General features: G+C 29.0%; 2 protein-coding genes and 1 pseudogene across 5 annotated transcripts; 2 read left to right on the top strand and 1 right to left on the bottom strand.

Moving 5' to 3' along the window:
• Positions 1 to 1,418: 1,418 nt before the first annotated feature.
• On the bottom strand, positions 1,419 to 11,757 carry LOC105831940 (annotated as a pseudogene).
• On the top strand, positions 7,287 to 10,393 carry LOC118647297. 2 transcript variants are annotated; one of them, XM_036291906.1, is made up of 6 exons: positions 7,287 to 7,600; positions 7,784 to 8,392; positions 8,800 to 8,907; positions 8,979 to 9,131; positions 9,563 to 9,651; positions 9,764 to 10,393. In XM_036291906.1, exons 1-5 carry the CDS (start codon positions 7,349 to 7,351, stop codon positions 9,623 to 9,625), a joined length of 1,185 nt encoding a protein of 394 aa, XP_036147799.1. In that variant the 5' UTR covers positions 7,287 to 7,348; the 3' UTR covers positions 9,626 to 9,651; positions 9,764 to 10,393. The 2 variants fall into 2 exon arrangements, with proteins under 2 accessions (XP_036147799.1, XP_036147798.1); XM_036291905.1 differs by having other exon boundaries at positions 9,563 to 10,392.
• A 2,747-nt stretch (positions 11,758 to 14,504) lies between the features above and the next one.
• Positions 14,505 to 20,717, top strand: LOC118644081 (odorant receptor 9a-like). 3 transcript variants are annotated; one of them, XR_004964607.1, is made up of 6 exons: positions 14,505 to 15,386; positions 15,567 to 16,175; positions 16,579 to 16,686; positions 19,693 to 19,817; positions 20,125 to 20,234; positions 20,388 to 20,717. XR_004964607.1 is itself a non-coding variant. In XM_036291904.1 (5 exons), the coding sequence occupies exons 1-4, from the start codon at positions 15,135 to 15,137 to the stop codon at positions 19,813 to 19,815; spliced, it is 1,092 nt and encodes a 363-aa protein (XP_036147797.1). In that variant the 5' UTR covers positions 14,505 to 15,134; the 3' UTR covers positions 19,816 to 19,817; positions 20,125 to 20,717. The 3 variants fall into 3 exon arrangements, 2 of the variants coding, with proteins under 2 accessions (XP_036147797.1, XP_036147796.1); XM_036291904.1 differs by having other exon boundaries at positions 20,125 to 20,717; XM_036291903.1 differs by lacking the exons at positions 20,125 to 20,234; positions 20,388 to 20,717 and adding an exon at positions 16,758 to 16,910 and having other exon boundaries at positions 17,343 to 19,827.
• Positions 20,718 to 22,148: the final 1,431 nt, after the last annotated feature.

The following is a 22,148-nucleotide window of genomic DNA, read 5'->3' as shown; positions in this document are numbered from 1 at the left end:
AAGCGACAACAATAAACTTCGAGAAATGCGAGCAATCGACTTTACATGCCTTTTTTTAGATAGGATAGGATTATTTAAAGATATTGTTAAATACACGCATGTGGATTTAACAATATTGGTCGTTAATATTCCACAACTTTTCATGAATTTGCCTGTACTAAAGTCATAATTATTATCTTGTATAGCGATATTTTTTACGAGAACAAATTCAGATAATAAAATTATTATTATTATTATTTTATTATGATACAATAAAATCATATTTGGGATTCTGGTCAGTTTCGGGTCGCGTCAAAATGTCTCAGTGACACGCAATATAACATTGAGCTCGATATTTCCGGTAAAATGCGTGCAAATTTATAATTCTCTTCTATTACAAGATAAAAAACGTTGCTTTATGTCGTCGATTGTAACGCGTCGTCGTGGCAGCGTCATTAGATATGTGCACGCGAGGGAAGAATTTTAGCATATGGGGTAAGTTGGAAGTTTTAGGAACATAAGCAGTTAAGAGACAACAAAGGGTTGCGGGATACGACTTCCTTTTCAGTCACTAGCGTTCGATATTTTTTTCGTTACCTCCCGGAGACAAGTAACATCAAAGTAAAATAAAAAAATGTTAATTTTATGTGTATTTCTTAAACACTTTAAAATAATATTATATAAACATTTTAGAAAAATTATTTGATTTTTTCGATTATTTAAATGATAATTTTACATGTAGAGTAAACCGAGGCGAATTGGATTAAAATAAGAATTTATATTATATTCAAGTATTCTAGTCAATCAATCAACTCTTATCTTCATTCGATTTGCCCTGTAATCCAAATTGCTTCGTGGTTTACATACATAGAGCAATAAGAATAACAACATATTTGTTAAAAATGTTATTTATTACGGATATTAATCAACTATGTATTAGGTTACAGAGAAAATTCATTGTAAATACAAAGTCATTAGATGTTTCCACAATAACAGCGATATCAGTTGCATTATGACTCTGAAGTTATTTTTTTTTAATATATATTTAGAATCTGAAGGAAATGTGTCATAAACAATCTTATCTTTTAATAGGATTGTTTCGCTTTTACTGATTACCATTGCAAATAAATATATTTTATAAATTGTTAAACTTGACACTTTACATTTTTCAAATTATTAATTAATTGTCAGTTATTGCTTTAAATTTAACTAATTTTACACGGTAAAACAGATAAACCTATAGAGATACATTATTATTTCCGTCTCTTTTTTTTAAATGTGTGTTCTATATATAGTATATTTATATATTATATATATATATGTTTTTTGTTATTATTAGTATATAACAAAAGGATTTCTAGTGCATATAAAAATATATAATATATTTAAATAAAGAAACTATTAATAAAATAATAATTATTTATATAAAATAACATATTTGGAATAATAATTAAAATTTTGTAATTTTATGTTTAATTGTTTATTTAAATTCTATAATAATAAACTCTATATTACACGTAGATTCTATCTACAATTTTATCTATCAAAAATAATTTTAATTTTCTTACTAGGAGAGTCAAATTAATGTTTTTGTATTCCTAAAAATAAAATATTAATAACACTTTAGAACATTGATGCGATAAAACTAATGGTGACTCGATGATCGTAAGTTTTCATTCAAGATTTACACGAATGATTATAACATCACAATATTACGTATCTACCAGTTTTTCAAATATATATAGGGTCAATTTTTATTCACCGATAAATTTTAAGAGGAAGAAGTAGGACATTGTAGTATTCACACACTACCAACAAAGAAAACGAATAGTTTTTAGGTTGCCTTAGATTTACATGAGTGATTATTATAGGAAAACTTACATTGGTGAACAACACTACTTCGACTGTTGAGAAAACTACGCTAGTTTTTGCATCAGCATCCAAATAACATTTGTTTTCACGTCAAGAGGAGAATTAGGCCATTCGTCAAAGTATATTTCATTACGACAATCGTTGCCTTAAATACATATAAAATAATTAATTTTTTGTTATGATAATTATTTTATTTACCAAATCAGTAAAATCTACCGCATTTGTAAAAACAGTACCGCACTATGCGTACATAAATATTTGAAGTAGCTTTACTACAGCAAACGACAGAAACGCAATTAAGGTGCTAAGATTAAAACTTGAAAGCTGTGGTAAACATTTAATAAATAATAATTATATCAGCGAATTATTATTATTTTATTATTATTATTATCAAAATGTAATAATTAAAATGTATACATCACATGTATATAGAGTAAAAAACAATGAAACATGTACAGCGCAGTAATTATCGTAATTTTGAAAAGAAAAATTATTAGAAAATATTTTATTTTACTTGAATTATGTTAAGTTCTGCGAGAAAAATACATTATTGTCTCTTTCAATATTCTCACCCTGAGAAAAATAAGTTGTTAATTTGACTACATTTTTCAATTTAATTAAATTTGTTTAATTTAAATATTTATGTATTTAGGTTAAATGAATAAATACTTAAACTAAAGAAATTTAATTAAGTTAAAAAATATAGTTAAATTAACATTTTTTTCTCACTGCAGATATTTTTCTAATGTAGAATTAAAATATGTGTTCAGATTTATTATGTTATATTAGCATGTAATGTCACGATAATAACTGCACGATTGTAACATTTATTATCTCACGATTGATTACGTACACAATGAATAGGGAATAAAGCATTAATTTTTTTTAAATGTACGTACTTCCTCGCATCATATAGTAAGGAACAAAGAAGCATGGCATTGGTAATAATGTGCCAAAAAATGATAGGTCCATAGATGTGTTCTAATGTGTTGCGGCATCGTAATAATTTCTCATCTTTTTCCATGCACGTTTCCCAACACATCTGAAAACTTTTCAGTTGGCTGAGAATTTGTGAGCCTGAAAGTTGTGGCACGGAGCGTCGAGGAAAATTGAAAGACATAAAAGCTAAAAGCGCTGTCGACACCGCTCGTTGTCAAGGAACTGAACGATCCAAGAATTGTCTCCGTAAGCAGATAAAGATAATACAAAAAATTGTCAGGAATTGTCCAGAAGTATCCATACTCCTTGGTGATCGACAAGGTGTAAATCGTAGTCAAACGTAAATGACAGAGATCGCGGATTATATGGCTATACGGAGGCATAACATACGTCAAGATCAGTGCTATTATAATGGTGACATATGTATATGTCACCATTATAATAGCACTTATCTTGACGTATGTTATGCCTCTGTATATCCATGTCAGTACGGACATTTTACGCAGGCGTGAAAATATTATTGCTCTTATTTTTTCACTTTGCGTAAGTTCTTCTTCAAAAAAGTCATTTAATGTCCGACGAAAATTTATTAGAGAGTCGCGATTTATCATGAATCTTGTCACCTTAAAAAATCAAAGATGCATATTTTTTTATCTTGCGAAACAAATAAATAACCCATTACCCACAAATTGACACGGCATGTCTAATACCATAATATTATATTTATCTTTGAATAAATAATGTTCGAAGTTCTTGCTTTAAAAAAATGTAGGATTATTAAGAAATATTTATTAAAAGCCTAACCGATGCATTAAGGCATTGAACATGCATTAATATGCACAATTTATTTTTTGTCAAGTAGTTTCCGATATACGAATCTTCGATTCGGTTAATTTTTTGACAAATGTCAATATACAAAAAATATAAATATAGAAGAAGGTATTTTTAGATTTTTACAATTAACCGAATAATGCATAGATTTTGCAATTTGGTTAGTCAAAGTTTACCCCGCAAATGTATAATGTGTTTCTTATTGTATAGATATATAATATGACTATATCATTCATTTTACGTAATAAACTAAATATTTTTTTTTAAGCAAGTATAAAGTTATTATTACCATGTTATTACAACAATATTCAATATCATGTAACGTTTTCAAATATATTGTAATTAAGGTTATATATGTACATTAGTATGAACAAACTTTGACTAGCTTCAAGATAATATTTTTAAAACATTTCAACAGTGTTTTGAAAAAAAAATCATACGTCAAATAATCTTTTTAAAATGTTTATACAATATTATTTGAAAACGTCTAAAAATACACATGAAATAAATGCTAGACATTTTTTGTTCATTAGGTAGGTCCTTATTTGTACCTTGAGAATGGCGCTAACTGCAGATATAACTGTGCCTATATATTTTATCATAACTATGAAGTTATGTCTGTAATTATAGCTTACACTGAAGAGTAATTACAGGTACATGATCCCTAATAAAAGTCTAAATTAATCCGTAATATGTAGATTTACCTGATTTTGTAGGCCAATGTACCAACAACCACAGATGATTAGAAAAATTCGAAAGAAACGTTGGTACGGCCGATACGCTTGTAATTGTTTATCAATCATAATGATATCCGCACGTTGAAGAATTCAAAGAGTTGTTATAGACGGAAAGAGTTTTACTAGAAACTAAAAACACTCAAATTTTTAAATGGTAAAAAATTAAAATTTTTTTTATTTGATTCAATATTCACAGAGAAGAAATTAAAGTTTTTCTGCAGAATAGCAAATATCTCTCATTTTCTACTTTCTCAATATTGTATTTTTAATAATTCTATTTGCAAGAGATTCGGGCCACAATTGACGATGGAGTTCGCGGTCATACAGAAAATACGGACATACAAATTTCCGGGATTTATATATAGAGATTTTGGCAATATTCTGTATATGTTAAAAACAAACCCCTAATTTTATTCCGGAAGAAATTTAAAACAAAATGAGACCAATTGCATGAGGATCGGACACCAAATGACGACAATTATCGCGGACATACAGACATTCAGACAACCGAACTCCCTGTGTATCGAAAAACCAAACCCATAGCAACAATCCTCGAATAATTTAGAATAAAATGAGACATTTTGCATTAAAATCCGGCCACAATTGACAAAGGAGTTTGCAAAAATCCAAACATACAGATTCCCGGTACTTATATATAGAGATATATTAACACTTTAATATATAGATATATTAACACTAACTATTTCTAAAAATTTGAACAATTATAATTTTTTAATGTCACACTAATAGAAGTCATACATTAACATTATTATATTTGATTTTGTTAATATTCTTACGGTAATTCGAATAACGTGTTTAAAACATCTTTTATAGAAACGATAAGTTTCAAACTATTGTCACACTTTGTATGAAATTAGAGAAAATATTTGTCATATTAAATTTAGCTGTTGCACAGTAGTACGAGTTTCAAGAAAGATTTTCATTAAAGAATTTTGAACTGAGAAAGTGTCGCTGAAGTATCAGTTATGGGGTTCGATGCGTTCGATATGACCGATTTGCTGATAATGGTATCAAGTCCGGAGAAAGGGAGAGACTTTACCTTTTACCTTGAAAAATTAAACTGTTGAAGGATTGCATCTTCGACGCAGTTGTTTTTGAACTTTTTATTGGCTATCGTTTGCGTATTATTTCTCGGGACGTTGAAACGTTAATAACTAATCTCGTGTTCAATTTAATGTCTTATTCTGTAGAGTTTGGTTAAAACGGGCCACAATTTACGTCAAGACATAGAATTGAGTATAAAATACAGAATATTAGGAAGCAGAACGTAGGATACAAAACTTAGGACTATAGTTAAATCGTGGACGCATAAGAAAAATTGCACTTCAATAAGAATGAAAACTCGTATCTCGAGAGCGTGTGGATTGTATGTACGTACATACCGTAAACCCTATCAGAATTATCAAGATTGTCTTCATTTCATTGATTAAAGGCAGACATTATTTACGATTCTCTTTTCTTGATATAAAGAACATTCTCTGTTATCGATCGCAATATAGCCGGTACACCATAGTTAACTATGTACACGCGAGCGTAAGAGTGTGATGTGTAATTTCTTAATAATGTAATAATTTCATGTGTCTGCTGTGCTTATGAAACATATATAACGTCTATCGATCTTTTTCTATCGATCTTTGTCATCAACAAATTATGACAAAAAAAATAAGACATTGTAGATTATAGCATTCAGACATTATAGCATTCACGAACTGTTACATAAAAGTAAAGCATTTGAAATAGATCAATACGTGAAAAATATTATTAGCCGTTGTTCAGAGAGTATATGTGTACTAACAGCCTGTGATAAAGAATTCGAAGAAAGCATTAGTTAACAATGAATCCGTAATATTGCGATCGATAACGGACAGTCTTCTTTCTGTCATACAAGAAAAGGGAATCGTAAATCTGTCTGCCTCAGTTAAATGAGGAAAATCTTGATAAACTTGATGCGATTTATAATACAACCCACGCACTATTGTGATACGACTTGCCATTCTTTTTGAAGTGCAATTTTTCTTATATATCTCGCAGTTTGTCTGTAGTCCTAACTAAGTTCTATATCGTACGTTCTGTATTATAAGTTCCGTGGTCTATAGCATATTCTAATATAAAATGTTAGCCTTTTTCGACCAAACTCTACACGTTAAATTGCCTACAAAATTAGCCACAAATATTTCAAAAGTCCTGATAACAGATAATGTGCGCAAATTACAGTGAATAAAAAATTCAAAGTAAACTGCGTCAAAGTAAATTGCAATCTTGCAAAAACAGTTAAAGTTCTCAAGATAGATGGTAAAGTCTGTTCCTCTGTCTTGACTTGATGCCATTAATAGTAAATCCGTCGTATCATACGTATCGAGTATATTAACTGATATTCGTATTTCAGAGTTTTCTAACAAGTCTTTCTTAAAATTCGGACTATTGTGCAACAGATAATTTCAATACAAGATAAATGTTATGTTTTTAAGTTACATATAAAATATGACAATCTTTAAAAAATTATCGTTTCTATTGAAGATGATTGAAACACGTTATTATAAATTGCCATAGAAATAAAAGTATTAAAAATATCATTATAATGTTAATATATGATTTCTAATTATATGTTTAAAAATTATGAATAAGTATTCGAGTTTTTATAAATATAATTATAAATGTGAATATTATTAATCTAATTACTAATTATATTTTGAATATCTTATTTTATTAATATATTTTGGAAAATCTTTGTCATAATAATTATCATTGTCACCATTAAAATTACAGGAAAATTCAATTTTTCTAAAGAAAACACAGTAATGAAAAAGAAAAAAATGAGAGGTATTTGCTATTTTTAAAGAAACTGTAATTTTTTTTGCAAAGTTAAATAAAATAAAAAATTGTTAATTTCTTTGACATAAAATATTGAGCTTTCTAGTTTAAAAGTCGTTCGGTCTACACTTTGAGCTTTTAAATGTGCGAAAATCATTATGATTGATAAACGATTACAAGCATATCGCACGTATCAACGCTTTCTTAAGATAGTGCTAACTATAAGTGGTTGTTGGCACATACCAACAAAATCCGGCAAGTCTAAATATTACTGGTCATGTTGTATGCTTATGGTATTGATCATATACGTGACATGTAACTTGAATTTGGGCTATAACTATAAACATAATTTGACAATTTCCATGAAATACATAGGCATAGGTATAGGTGGAACTGGCGGCTTTATCAAGGTACGAATTAGAAAGAGTTTGTTTTTTCTTACATAAGAAAATAAGTCAGAAAAAATATATATCGTATATTAACTTCTATATTTATATAATAACAAATAAATATTAATATTAACAAATAATATTAATGTGAATAATTTCTTTGTTTTGTGAGGAAAAAGAATAATGCATTTTTGGTTTTTTAAGGTGACAATCTTTTTGTTAAATCGTGACTCTCTGATAAATTTGCACCGAACTCTAAATGATTTTTTTGAGGAAGAGCTTATACAAAACGAGAAAATACGAACAATAATATTTTCGTCTCTACGTAAAGTGTATATCCTGGGGTACACATATACCACCATTATGACAGCACTGATCTTGGTGTATATTATGCCTTCATATATCCATATAATTCGCGATCTCTATCACTTGCGTTTGACTACGAACTACACTCTGCCGGTCAGCAAGGGACGTGGATACTCCTGGACTATTCCCGACAATTTTTTGTATCATGTTCATCTGCTCATAGAGACAATTTGTCCGTGCCTCAGTTCCATAACGGCGAGCGGCGTCGACAGCGTCTTTGGCCTTTATGCTTATCAATTCGCTTCGACGATGCATGCCATGACTTTCAGATTCACGAATCCTCTTCCCACTGAGAAGTTTTCGGATATGTTGAAAAAGAGTGTAAAAAAACATAAGGAATTGCTGCGATGCCGCGACACCCTAGAACACATTTATGGACCTATTATCTTTTGGCATACTGTCACCAGTGCGATACTTCTTTGCTCATTGGTATACGAGGTGGCACATGTACGTAGATACATTAATGCAAAAATCGATTTTCTGTTGCTTAATCCATCGTGTTATACGCAATCAATCGTGAAATAATATATATTACAGTCATATAATTAATATTGTGGTATTGTGCGCTAAAGTAGCGCAAAATAAATTTAAAGGTATTTTGATTCTGTATTTGAAAAACATTTGTGAATATCCAAGAAGACAATGTTATATTTATTTCTTGTAATTTAATATAAATAAAATAGAATGAACAATATTGATCTAGAATTTTTGTTCTTAAAGTATAAAAACAAAGATTGTGCTATAGTTGCTAATTTTCTATTCCGTGCAATAGTACCGTATTACGCAAACTATATTAATAATAATAATAATATCAATTTGCTCATATAATATTAATTATTAAGTGTTTGCAACAGGTTTCGCATTTTACTATTAACAACTTATCCGAATTTCTGACATTCGCTATAGTGAAGCTGCTTCAAATGTTTATGTACGCATGGGGCGGTACTATTCTTACAAATGCGGTAAGTTAAACTGATTTGATGAAACAATTATTATAACAGAAAACAATGCGTTTTCTATTTTTTAAATTTAGAGCGAAGATTTTCGTAATGGGATATACTTTGGCGAATGGCCTAATTCTGCTCTTGATTGTCACGTGAGAACAAATGTTATTCTGGTGATGATGCAAAAACCAATGACTATAAATGCAATTTTCTCATCGGTTAATATAGCCTTGTTTACTAATGTAAGTTTTTAAATTGTAATTACTTATATAAATCTGAGCAAAAGCTTATGGTTGTCGAATCATATTCAATTTTATCGCATCAGTACTCTAAAATAATCTTTATATTTTATTTCTACAAATACAAAAATATAAATTTGACAAATATATAAACTCTCGAGTAAAAGATCAAAATTGTTTTATATAAACTATTTACGTATTATATGAATTTATCATAATTTTAAATAAACAACAAAATATAGTATTACAATCTTGAATTACTGTTTCATGTATGTCGAAAATTTATTTTATTAATCAAGTTAATTGATTTTCTGGAATTTGTAACGATTTTATTTTTAACAAAATAAAGGAACGTCTCCGCTTCAGCTAATAAACAGTCACAATTTTACATGGTTTTTTTATGTTGTTTTAATTTTATTCTGTATTTTTGATAGTTCGTGAATACTACAATGTCTTACTTCTTCTTGTTGAAATCTATTGAGGATGAAAACGGCTAAAAATGGACCATATGTTTAAAATACTGGTAAAAACGTAAAATTGTGACGTTATAAATTGGACCGTATAAATCTGAATAACAGTTTATGGTCATCGAGTCACATCAACTTTATCAACGCTCTAAAATTTTTTTTTTCTAGGAATGTAAAAAATATGAATGTGATACTCTTGAATAAGAAAATTAAAAGTGTTTTGCAATAGAATTTACGCAACATAGACTTTATTGTTATAGAATTTAAATTAAACAATGAAAAATATAAAATTATACAATTTTACTGTTTTAAATATATAACATATTTTTATATGCACTATAAATTCTTTGTTAAACACATAATATATATAACATATTTTTATATGCACTATAAATTCTTTGTTATATATTATTAAACAATGTGAAAAAAATAAATAGAATAAAGAACACATATCCAAAGAGGAGAAGACGCCAATTGAAAATCAGCGGAAGTGGTGGAAGACCTACCTTTACAAGTTCATCTATTTTTCAGATAAAATCTGTATCGGATATAATTTTAGTTAAAATTAAAATAATAACTAAAATTTAATTTACAATTTGTAAAATGTGAAGTGTCAAGTTGAATAATTTATAAAATATGTTTATAGTGTTTTTATTATTTTTTTCTGATAATTATCATTGATGATAGTAGCTCAATCTTTACTTTGTTAAAATACATTTATTTGCAATAATATTTGGTAAAAATAGAACAATCTAAAATAAAAAAAATTGTTTATTTACATTTTTTCACATTCTAATTACACATTAAAAAAAGCAACTTATAATACTGTTATAATTATAGTAATATTACTTGTTTAAAACACTTGTTTGCGAAAACACATAATTTGAATTTAGAACATATCCTTTCTAGCCAAATGCGTAATTGATTCATATTTATGTATTATAAGAATTTATTACTATAGTTTTAAATCGTTATTTGTAACTCAAAGAAATTTCATGAAAGAGAACAATGTTAAATTTCGAGAGGAAAGGAAAGCCCGAGCAGGCAGTCGACGACGGAACACACAATGGGCAAATATATAATTTATAAACATAATTTATTATCATTAATCGCGGAATTTTATGAAAATTTATTTCAAAAGAAAGATTTTTGTAAATACAATGCAATTTTTAAAATTAAATATCTATTTCTATGGACAAATTAAAAATTAAAAATTGATGCACGGTGCACTCTGGTGCAATATTTGAGGCCTACATCAAACTACGAAGAAAATGAAAATGAAAGCCATCTTCTCTCATGTCACATTCAAAATTTCGAAGAATTTTTTAAAAATCTAAGGTATCAAAAATATACAAACATATCTTTAACCTGAGTTTGCATGAAAATTCGTGAAAGCGAATTTTGTATCCTTTATTTGAGCTGAACGCAAATGAGTATCCATGCGCAAAGAGCGAGCAAGCGATTCTTTGGAGGAAAACTCCGCACAATTTTTGTTTACGAGGACATGTAGATTGTAGTACGTGTGTATAATAAACGGGACGTTTGGTGGGTCTAGGTCCTGGGTTTGAATTGCTGCGTTTTCCGTTTCTCTCGGCTAGTTGACGCTCCGTTCCTGTATGTCGCGACGCAACGGGAATTATCATCATTGGAGACACCCTGACCGCAACGTGCGTACGTTAGTGCGAGGGTCGTGCGCACGGCACGACTTAAAGATAACATTTTTTAAACATTTTGATAATGTTTTGAAAAAAAAATCATGCATCAAATAATCTTTTTAAAATGCTTATACAATGTTATTTGAAAACGTTTAAAAATTTACATAAATAAATGCTAGATATTTTTTGTTTACTAGGTCCTAATTCATACCCTGGGAATAGCGCCAACTGCAGATATAGCTATGCCTATATATTTTATCATAACTATCAAGTTATGTCTGTAAATATAGTTTACACTAAAGAGTAATGACAGGTACATGACCCTTAATAAAAATCCAAATTGATCTTTAATATGTAGATTTACCGGATTTTTAGGCATGTACTAACAACTATAGATGATTAGAAAAATTCGAAAGAAACGTTGGTACGTCCGATACACTTGTAATTGTTTATCAACCATAATGATATCCGCACGTTGAAAAACTCAAAGAGTTGTTATAGACGGAAAAAGTTTTAAACTAGAAACACTTAAATTTTAAAATGCTTGAAAATTAAAATTTTTGTATTTGATTTGATATTTACAAAGAAGAAATTAAAGTTTCTCTTTAGAATGGCAAATATCTCTCATTTTCTACTTTCTTAATATTTTATTTTTAATAGTTCTGTTTGCAAGAGATTCGGGCCACAATTGACGATGTAGTTCGTGGTTGTATAAACAAACGTTTATACGTTACTAATCAACCTAAAAATAATTTTTGAAGAAACTTGCATATCTTTAATTCAAATCCATAGCAGCAATCTTCGTAAAATTTGGAATATATTGAGATCTTTTGCATTAAAATCAGGCCACAGATGACGATGGAGTTTGCGGTCATACAGAAAATACGGACATACAAATTCCCTGGATTTATATATATAAATTTTGGAAATACCCTGCATATGTTAAAAACAAACCCCTAATTTTATTCCGGAAGAAATTTAAAACAAATTGAGACCAATTACGTGAGGATCGGACATCAAATGACGAAAATTATTGCGAATATACAGACATACAGACAACCGAACTCCCTGTATATCGAAAAACCAAACCCATAGCAGCAATCCTCGAATAATTTGGAATAAAATGAGATTTTTTGCATTAAAATCGGGCCACAAATGACGAAGGAGTTCGTAAACATCCGGACATACAGACTACCGGTACTTATATATGTAGATATATTATCACTTTAACATATAGATATATTAACACTAACTATTTTTAAAAATTTGAACAATTATAATTTTTTAATGTTACATTATTAGAAGTCATACATTAACATTATTATATGTGATTTTGTTTATATTCTTACCTTTACGATAATTTGAAATAACGTGTTTAAAACATCTTTTATAGAAACGATAAGTTTCAAACTATTGTCACACTTTGTATGGAATCAGAGAAAATATTTGTTATATTAAATTTAGCTGTTGCATAGTAGTACGAGTTTCAAGAAATATTTTTGTTAGAGAACTTTGAACTGAGAAAGTGTCGCTGAAGATATCAGTTAACGTGTCCGATACGTTCGATATGACCAATTTGTTGTTAATGGCATCAGGTCTGGAGAAAGGGAGAGACTTTACCTTCTACCTTAAAAAATTAAACTGTTAAAGGTTTGCAGCTTCGACGCAGTTTTTTTTTAACTTTTTATTGGCTATCGTTTGCGTATTATTTCTCGGGACTTTGAAACGTTAGTAACTAATCTTGTGTTCAATTTAATGTGTTATTCAGCAGAGTTTGATTAAAATAGGCTACAATTTAAGTCAAAACATAGAATTGAGTATAGAATACAGAATATAGCAAGCCAAACGTGGAATATAAAACTTAGGACTATAGATAAACCGTGAACGCATAAGAAAAATTGCACTTCAAAGAGAATGAAAACTCGTATCCCGAGAGCGTGTGGATTGTATGTACGTACATACTATAAATCGTATCAGATTTATCAAGATTTTCTTCATTTCACTGATTAAAGGCAGACAGATTTACGATTCTCTTTTCTTGTACTATAATACTTCTTGTATATAAAGAAGATTCTCTGTTATCGATCGCAATATAGCCGGTACACCATAGTTAACTATGTACACGCGAGCGGAAGAGCGTGATGTGTAATTTCTTAATAATGTAATAATTTTATGTGTCCGCTGTGCTTATGAAACATATATAACGTCTATCGATCTTTTTCTATCGATCTTTGTCATCAACAAATTATGACAAAAAAAATAAGACATTGTAGATTATAGCATTCAGACATTATAGCATTCACGAACTGTTACATAAAAGTAAAGCATTTGAAATAGATCAATACGTGAAAAATATTATTAGCCGTTGTTCAGAGAGTATATGTGTACTAACAGCCTGTGATAAAGAATTCGAAGAAAGCATTAGTTAACAATGAATCCGTAATATTGCGATCGATAACGGACAGTCTTCTTTCTGTCATACAAGAAAAGGGAATCGTAAATCTGTCTGCCTCAGTTAAATGAGGAAAATCTCGATAAACTTAATGCGATTTATAGTACAACCCATGCACTTTCGTGATACGACTTGCCATTCTCTTTGAAGTGCAATTTTTCTTATATATTTCGCAGTTTGTTTGTAGTCCTAAGTTCTATATCGTACGTTCTGCATTATAAGTTTCGTGGTCTATAGTCAATTCCATATTCTAACTTAAATTGTACTCCGTTTCAACCAAACTCTACAGAATAACACGTTAAATTGCCTAGAAAATTAGCTACTAATATTTCAAAAGTCTTGACAGATAACGTACGCAAATTACAGTCAATAAAAAGTTCAAAGTAAACTGCGTCAAAGTAAATTGCAATCTTGTAAAAAAGTTAAAGTTCTCAAGATAGAGGGTAAAGTCTGTACCTCTGTCTTGACTTGATGCCATTAATAGTAAATCCGTCGTATCGTACGGATCGAGTATATTAGCTGATATTCGTAGTTCAGAGTTTTCTAACAAGTCTTTCTTAAAATTCGGACTATTGTGCATACAGATAATTTCAATATAACATAAATGTTATGTTTTTAAGTTACATATAAAGTATGACAATCTTTAAAAACTTATCGTTTCTATTAAAGATGATTGAAACACGTTATTATAAATTGCCGTATAAATAAAAGTATTAAAAATATCATTATAATGTTAATATATGACTTTTGATTATGTGATTAAAAATTATAAATAAATATTCGAGTTTTGATAAATACAGTTATAAATGTAAATATTATTAATTTAAACCTTAATTATATTTTGAATATCTTAATTTATTAATATATTTTGGAAAATCTTTGTCATAATAATTATCATTGTCACCATCAAAATTATAGGAAAATTCATCTTTTTTAAAGAAAATACAGTAATGAAAAAGTAAAAAATGAGAGATATTTGCTAATCTTAAGAAAACTCTAATTTTGTTCTAATTTTTTTCGGCTCAGCGCTTGGAAAAATAGACGAAATCAAGGTGAACATAAAAGTTTACTATAGTTTTTGGATATCTCCAATAATAGCCGAGATATTAATTTTTCAAATTGTACGTATGAGAGCGCATCGAAAGAAACGCTGAGCTGCTCGAGCTGCCGTCAATGCTTGACACAGTGGGCCGTGTTATAGCTCGAGCGGCTCAGCGCTTTTCATTCGTACAATTTGAAAATTTAATCTCGGCTATCATTGGAGATATCTAAAAATTGTAGTGAACTTTTATGTTCACCTTGATTCCGTTTATCTTTCCTACATGAAGTATTGCATACCTGATGTGAGACACTTTTCTATAAAATATTAAGCTTTTCAGTTTAAAGGTTTTTTGCGTCTACACTTTGAGTTTTTAAATGTGTGAATATCATTATGATTGATAAACGATTACAAGCGTATCGCACGTATCAACGCTTTCTTAAGATACTACTGACTATGAGTGGCTGTTGGCCCATACCAACAAAATCCGGCAAGTCTAAATATTACTGGTCATTTTGTACGCTTTTGGGATTGACCACGTACGTGACATGTTGCTTGAATTTCGGTTATAACTATAAACATAATTTGACAATTTGCATGAAATACATAGGCATGGCTATATCTGGATTTGGCAGCTTTATCAAGGTACGATAGAAAGAATTTCTTTTTTCTTAAATAAGAAAATAAATAAAAAATATATATATATTGTATATAATTTCTATATCTATATAACAAATAAATATTTTAATATTAACAAATAATATTAATGTGGATAATTTCTTTGTTTTGTGAGGAAAAGGTATAATGCATTATTGATTTTTTAAGGTGACAATCTTTTTAATAAATCGTGACTCTCTGATAAATATGCACCGAACTCTAAATGATTTTTTTGAGGAAGAGCTTATACAAAACAAGAAAATACGAACAATAATATTTTCGTCCCTACGTAAAGTGTATATCCTGGGGTACACATATGCCACCATTATGACAGCACTGATCTTGGCGTATATTATGCCTCCCTATATCCATATAATCCGCGATCTCTGTCACTTGCGTTTGACTACGAACTACACTCTGCCGGTCAGCAAGGGACGTGGATACCCCTGGACTATTCCCGACAATTTTTTTTATCATCTTCATATGCTTATGGAGACAATTTGTTCGTGCTTAAGTGCCATAACAACGAGTGGCGTCGACAGCGTCTTTGGCTTTTATGTTTATCAATTCGCTTCGACGATGCATGCCATGACTTTCAGGTTCACGAATCCTCTTCCCACTCAGAAGTTTTCGAATCTGTTGAAAAAGAGCGTTAAAAAACATAAGAAACTGTTGCGATGCCGCGGCACCCTAGAACACATCTATGGACCCATTATCTTTTGGCATACTGTCTCCAGTGCGGTGCTTCTTTGCTTCTTGATGTACGAGATGGCACATGTACGTAGATACATTAATGCAAAAATCAATTTTCTGTTGCTTAATCCATCGTGTTATACGCAATCAATCGTGAAATAATATATATTACGGTCATGTAATTAATATTGCGGTATTAACCGTTAGAGTAGCGCAAAATAAATTTGAACGTATTTTGATTCTAAATTTGAAAAAAAATTGTGAGTATCCAAGAAGACAATGTTATATTTATTTCTCCTAGTTTTATATAAATAAAATAAAATAAGAAAACATTGATTTAGAATTTTTGTACTTAAAGTATAAAAATAAAGATTGTGCTATATGTTGCTAATTTTCTATTCTGTGTAATAGTACCGTATTACGCAAATATTAATAATAATAATATCAATTCGCTGATATAATATTAATTATTAAATGTTTGCAACAGGTTTCGCATTTTACCATTAAAAACTTATCCGAAGTGCTGACATTCGCTACCGTGAAGCTGCTTCAAATGTTTATGTATGCATGGGGCGGTACTATTCTTACAAATGCGGTAAGTTATACTGATTTGATGAAACAATTATTATAACAGAAAACAATGCGTTTTCCATAATTTAAAATTAGAGCGAAGATTTTCGTAATGGGATATACTTTGGCGAATGGTCTAATTCTGCTCTCGATTGTCACGTGAGAACAAATGTTATTCTGGTGATGATGCAAAAACCAATGACTATAAATGCAATTTTCTCATCGGTTAATATAGCCTTGTTTACTAATGTAAGTTTTTAAATTATAATTACCCATGTAAATCCGAGCAAAAGCTTATAGTTATCGAATCATATTGAATTTTATCGCATCAGTACTCTAAAATAATCTTTATATTTAATTTCTACAAATACAAAAATAAAAATTTGACAAATATATAAACTCTCGAGTAAAAAATCAAAATTATTTTATATAAACTATTTACGTATAATAAGAATTTATTATAATTTTAAAAGAACAACAAAATATAGTATTACAATCTTGAATTACTGTTTCATGTATGTCGAAAATTTATTTTATTAATCAAGTTAATTGATTTAATAGAATTTTTAAGGATTTTATTTTTAACAAAATAAAGGAACGTCTGCGCTTTGGTTAATACACAATCACAATTTTACATGCTTTCTTTATGTTGTTTTAATTTTATTCCGTTTTTATTGATAGTTCGTGAATACTACAATGTCTTACTTCTTCTTGTTGAAATCTATTGAGGATAAAGACGGCTAAAAATGAACCATATGTTTAAAACATGTTTGGTAAAAACGTAAAATTATGACGTTATAATCGACCGTATAAATCTGAATAAGAGTTTATGGTCAACAAGTCACATCAGCTTTATCAACGCTCTAAAATATTATTTCTTTTCTAGGAATGTAAAAAATATGAATGTGATACTCTTGAGTAAGAAAATTAAAAGTGTTTTGCAATAGAATCTACATAACATAGACTTTTTTGTTATACAATTTAAATTAAACAATGAAAAACATAAAATTATAAAATTTTATTGTTTTAAATATATAACATATTTTTATATGCACTATAAATTTATTGTTAAACACATAATATATATAACATATTTTTATATGCACTATAAATTCTTTGTTATATATTATTGAACAATGTGAAAAAAATAAATAGAATAAAGAACACATATCCAAAGGTGAGGAGAGGACGCCAATTGAAAATCAGCAAAAGTGGTGGAAGATCCAGCTTTACAAGTTCATCTATTTTTCAGATAAAATCTGAATTGGATAAAATTTTAGTTAAAATTAAAATAATAACTAACATTTAATTTATAATTGGAAAATGTAAAGTGTCAAATTGAATAATTTATAAAATATATTTAAAGTGTTTTTATTATTTTTTTCTGATAATTATCATTGATGGTGATAGTAGCTCAATCTTTACTTTGTTAAAATACATTTATTTGCAATAATATTCGGTAAAAACAGAACAATCTAAAATAAAAGAAATTGTTAATTTAAATTTTTTTAAATTATAACTGCACATTAAAAAAAGCAACTTATAATACTGTTATAATTAAAGTAATATAACTTGTTTAAAACACTTGTTTGCGAAAACACATAATAATTTGAATTTAGAACATATCCTTTTTAGCCAAATGCGTAATCGATTCATATTTATGTATTATAAGAATTTATTACTATAGTTTTAAATAGATAACAAATTATTACAATCTTTAATTACTGTTTTATGTAAGTCAAAAACTTATTTTATTAATCAAGTTAGTTAAGTTTATACTACAATGTCTTACTTCTTCCTATTGAAATTTGTCGGTGATAAAGGCGAATAAAAATGAACAAATATAAGTTTTAAAATAATTGTTTCAGGATTACATTTACATGAATAATTTACGTATTGATTACACAAAATATTTCTACATATAGACACAAACAATATAAATTATTATAAATCGAATAATTCAATACAGAAAAAAGTAATTAAGTCGGAAGATTATTAATTAATCTGCATTTAGTATTAATAAAGTAATACATAATACATAATATTAAAAAATAGAATATAATTTCTCTAATTATTTTTGACGAAATAATCTTCCTATAATTCATAGATCATTAGATTTACATTAGACGACATTAGTGGATATTATTTACAGTAATGTAGATTATTTATGTATATGAATATGTTACAAGTAAAAAACTCTGTACAAGTTTAAACGAAACGACGTAAAAAATAATTGTAAGTAGCGATATATGTCAGCCTAGTTTTACCGTACGCGAACCGGTAAAGTCGCGGGTAATATTATGGACCGTTTTCATTAGATACGAATTTTCGAGCTTTCTATTTAAGTTAGCGCAATTGACGTGCGACCCTTTCTAGATATTTTAGAATTTTTTAGCCATAGCATTAGTACCTGCAATAGTACCTTCTTGTTTATCAATTATCATCGTTATTTGTAACTCAAAGAGATTTTATGAAAGAGAACAATGTTTAATTTCAAGAGGAAAAGAAAGCGTCGAGCAGGCATCAGTCAACGACGGAACACACAATGGGCAAATATATAATTTATAAATATAATTTATTATCATTAATCGCGGAATTTTATGAAAATTTATATCAAATGAAAAATTTCCGTAAATACAATGTAATTTTTAAAATTAAATATCTATTTATATGGACAAATTAAAAATTAAAAATTAATGCACGATCTCTGGTGCAATATTTGAAGTCTACATCAAACTACGAGGAAAATGAAAATAAAAGCCATCTTCTCTCACGTCACATTCAAAATTTCGAAGAATTTTTTAAAAATCTAAGGTATCAAAAATATATAAACATATCTTTAATCTGATTCTGCATGAAAATTCGTGAAAGCGAATTTTGTATCCTTTATTTGAGCTGAACGCAAATGTGTATCCATGCGCAAAGAGCGAGCAAGCGATTCTTTGGTGGAAAACTCCGCACAATTTTTGTTTACGAGGATATGTAGATTGTAGTACATGTGTATAATAAACGGGACGTTTGATGGTTCTAGATCCTGGGTTTGAATCGCTGCGTTCTCGCGTCTCTCGGCTGGTTGACGCTCCGTTCCGGCATGCCGCGACGTAACGGGGATTATCATCATTGGAGACACCCTGACCGCAGCGTGCATACGTAGTGGTGAGTGTCGTGCGCGCGGGGCGAAAGTTTGGCAGACGGAGGGTCGTTCAAGATGCGTCGCGTCGAACGCGTCGGTCCGTAGGGGTTTCTATACGCTCTAACCTTCCATATCAAACCATATCAAGCAGCAATTTTACAAAAAGATTAATTAATATAAACATATGTGTACATATTCTGTATATAATTATATATATTTTTACATTTTTATGTAGAAATTTTTCTATCGGGTAATTTTCTGTTGGCGCTGTTATTCAGAGCTTTTTTGACAGTGAAATAATTTGTCTTAAATTCTCTGATTGATATACAGCCAGATTATTTGACCAGGAGCAACACAAGGTGGATCTAATTTGGGCACGAGAAGTCTACTTTCAAGGAAATATTAATACTAATGTCTATCTATATTGATAAAAATAAAAGGTACGTTGATGTTTACGGGTAGGGTAAGCAGGTAGGGATACGGATAAGTAGGAATGTGTGAATAGGTAAACGAATAAATGCAAATACGTGTAGACAGGAAAATAAATCTAAATTTGTAGGTCTCACAAATGTGTTATTTACCGTCTGTTTCAGACTTTTCCCTTTAGGCCATGTTATAGGAAAGAGGAGTTTTAGTGGGTAGGCGGCGGTGAGGCTTTTCGATGTGCCTTCCGTTGAATCCCACATTCTCTTGGTCTTTCGGGGAGTCCTTTGAAGATTTCCTCCTCTATAAAAAAAAAAAAAAAAAAAAAAAAAAAAAAAGAGGGCAGGCAGATACACACACAAAAAGTATGTACAAGACGGGGACAAGGAGACACGCAAATATATTAATACTTAAATGTATAATATGTTTCTTATTGCATAGATATGTAATATTACTATGATATCTTTTATTTTACGTAATAAAATAAGAAAAATTTTTTTAAGTAAGTATAAAGTTATTACTATCATGTTATTACAACGATATTCAATATTATGTAACGTTTTCAAATATATCGTAATTAACGTTACATATGTACATTAATATGAAAAAACTTTGACTATAGCTTAAAGATAATATTTTTAAAACATTTCGACAGTGTTTTGAAAAAAAAATCATGCGTCAAATAATCTTTTTAAAATGTTTATACAATATTATTTGAAAACGTTTAAAAATACACATAATAATAATAAATGCTAAATATTTTTTGTTTCCTAGATTCTAATTTGTACTTTGAGAATGGTGCTAACTGCATGTATAGTTATGCTTATATATTTTATCATAACTATCAAGTTATGTCTGTAATTATAGTTTACATTTACACTGAAGAGTAATGACAGGTACATAATCTCTAATAAAAGTCCAAATTGATTCGTAATATGTAGATTTATCTGATTTTGTAGGCCAATATACCAACAACCACAGATGATTAGAAAAATTCAAAAGAAACATTGGTACGTCCGATACGCTTGTAATTGTTTATCAACTATAATGATATCCGCACGTTGAAGAATTCAAAGAGTTGTTATAGACGAAAAGAGTTTTATACTAGAAACTAGAAACACTTAAATTTTAAAATGCTTAGAAATTAAAATTTTTGTATTTGATTCGATATTCGCAGAGAAAAAATTAAAATTTTTTTTCAGAATAACAAATATCTCTTATTTTCTACTTTCTCAATATTGTATTTTTAATAGTTCTATTTACAAGAGATTCGGGCTATAATTGACGATGTAGTTCGCGGTTACACAGACAAACGCTTATCTGTTACTAATCAAACTAAAGATAATTTTTGAAAAATCCGGTATATCGTTAATCCAAACCCATAGCAGTAATTCTCGTAAAATTTGGAATATAATGAGACCTTTTGCATCTTTTATAATCGGGCCACAAATGACGAAGGAGTTTGCAAACATCCGGACCTACAGACTCCCGGTACTTATATGTATATATAGATATATTAACACTTTAATGTATAGATATATTAACACTAATTACTAAAAATTATAATTTTTTAATGTCACACTGATAGAAATCATACATTAACACTATTATATGTGATTTTATTAATATTCTTACCTTTACGATAATTTGAAATAACGTGTTTAAAACATCTTTTATAGAAACTATAAGTTTCAAGCTATTGTCACACTTTGTATGGAATCAGAGAAAATATTTGTTATATTAAATTTAGCTGTTGCATAGTAGTACGAATTTCAAGAAAGATTTTCGTTAGAGAACTTTGAACTGAGAAAGTGTCGCTGAAGATATCAGTTATGGGGTCCGATGCGTTCGATATGACCGATTTGCTGTTAATGGTATCAAGTCCGAAGAAAGGGAGAGACTTTACCTTCTACCTTGAAAAATTAAACTGT

Source organism: Monomorium pharaonis, chromosome 9 (genome assembly GCF_013373865.1).
Source record: "Monomorium pharaonis isolate MP-MQ-018 chromosome 9, ASM1337386v2, whole genome shotgun sequence".
Classification (NCBI taxonomy): domain Eukaryota; kingdom Metazoa; phylum Arthropoda; class Insecta; order Hymenoptera; family Formicidae; genus Monomorium; species Monomorium pharaonis.
The sequence above is the reverse complement of the archived record's forward strand: the minus strand, read 5'-3'. Positions and strand labels throughout refer to the sequence as shown.

Bases quoted from the DNA above. Each gene is read 5' to 3' on its own strand.
- LOC118647297 (XM_036291906.1), top strand. From the start codon at position 7,349: ATGATTGATAAACGATTACAAGCATATCGCACGTATCAACGCTTTCTT. The intron at 8,393-8,799 runs GTACGTAGATAC...TGTTTGCAACAG, and splicing joins TGGTATACGAGGTGGCACAT to GTTTCGCATTTTACTATTAA. The intron at 8,908-8,978 runs GTAAGTTAAACT...TTTTAAATTTAG, and splicing joins GTACTATTCTTACAAATGCG to AGCGAAGATTTTCGTAATGG.
- LOC118644081 (XM_036291903.1), top strand. From the start codon at position 15,135: ATGATTGATAAACGATTACAAGCGTATCGCACGTATCAACGCTTTCTT. The intron at 16,176-16,578 runs GTACGTAGATAC...TGTTTGCAACAG, and splicing joins TGATGTACGAGATGGCACAT to GTTTCGCATTTTACCATTAA. The intron at 16,687-16,757 runs GTAAGTTATACT...ATTTAAAATTAG, and splicing joins GTACTATTCTTACAAATGCG to AGCGAAGATTTTCGTAATGG.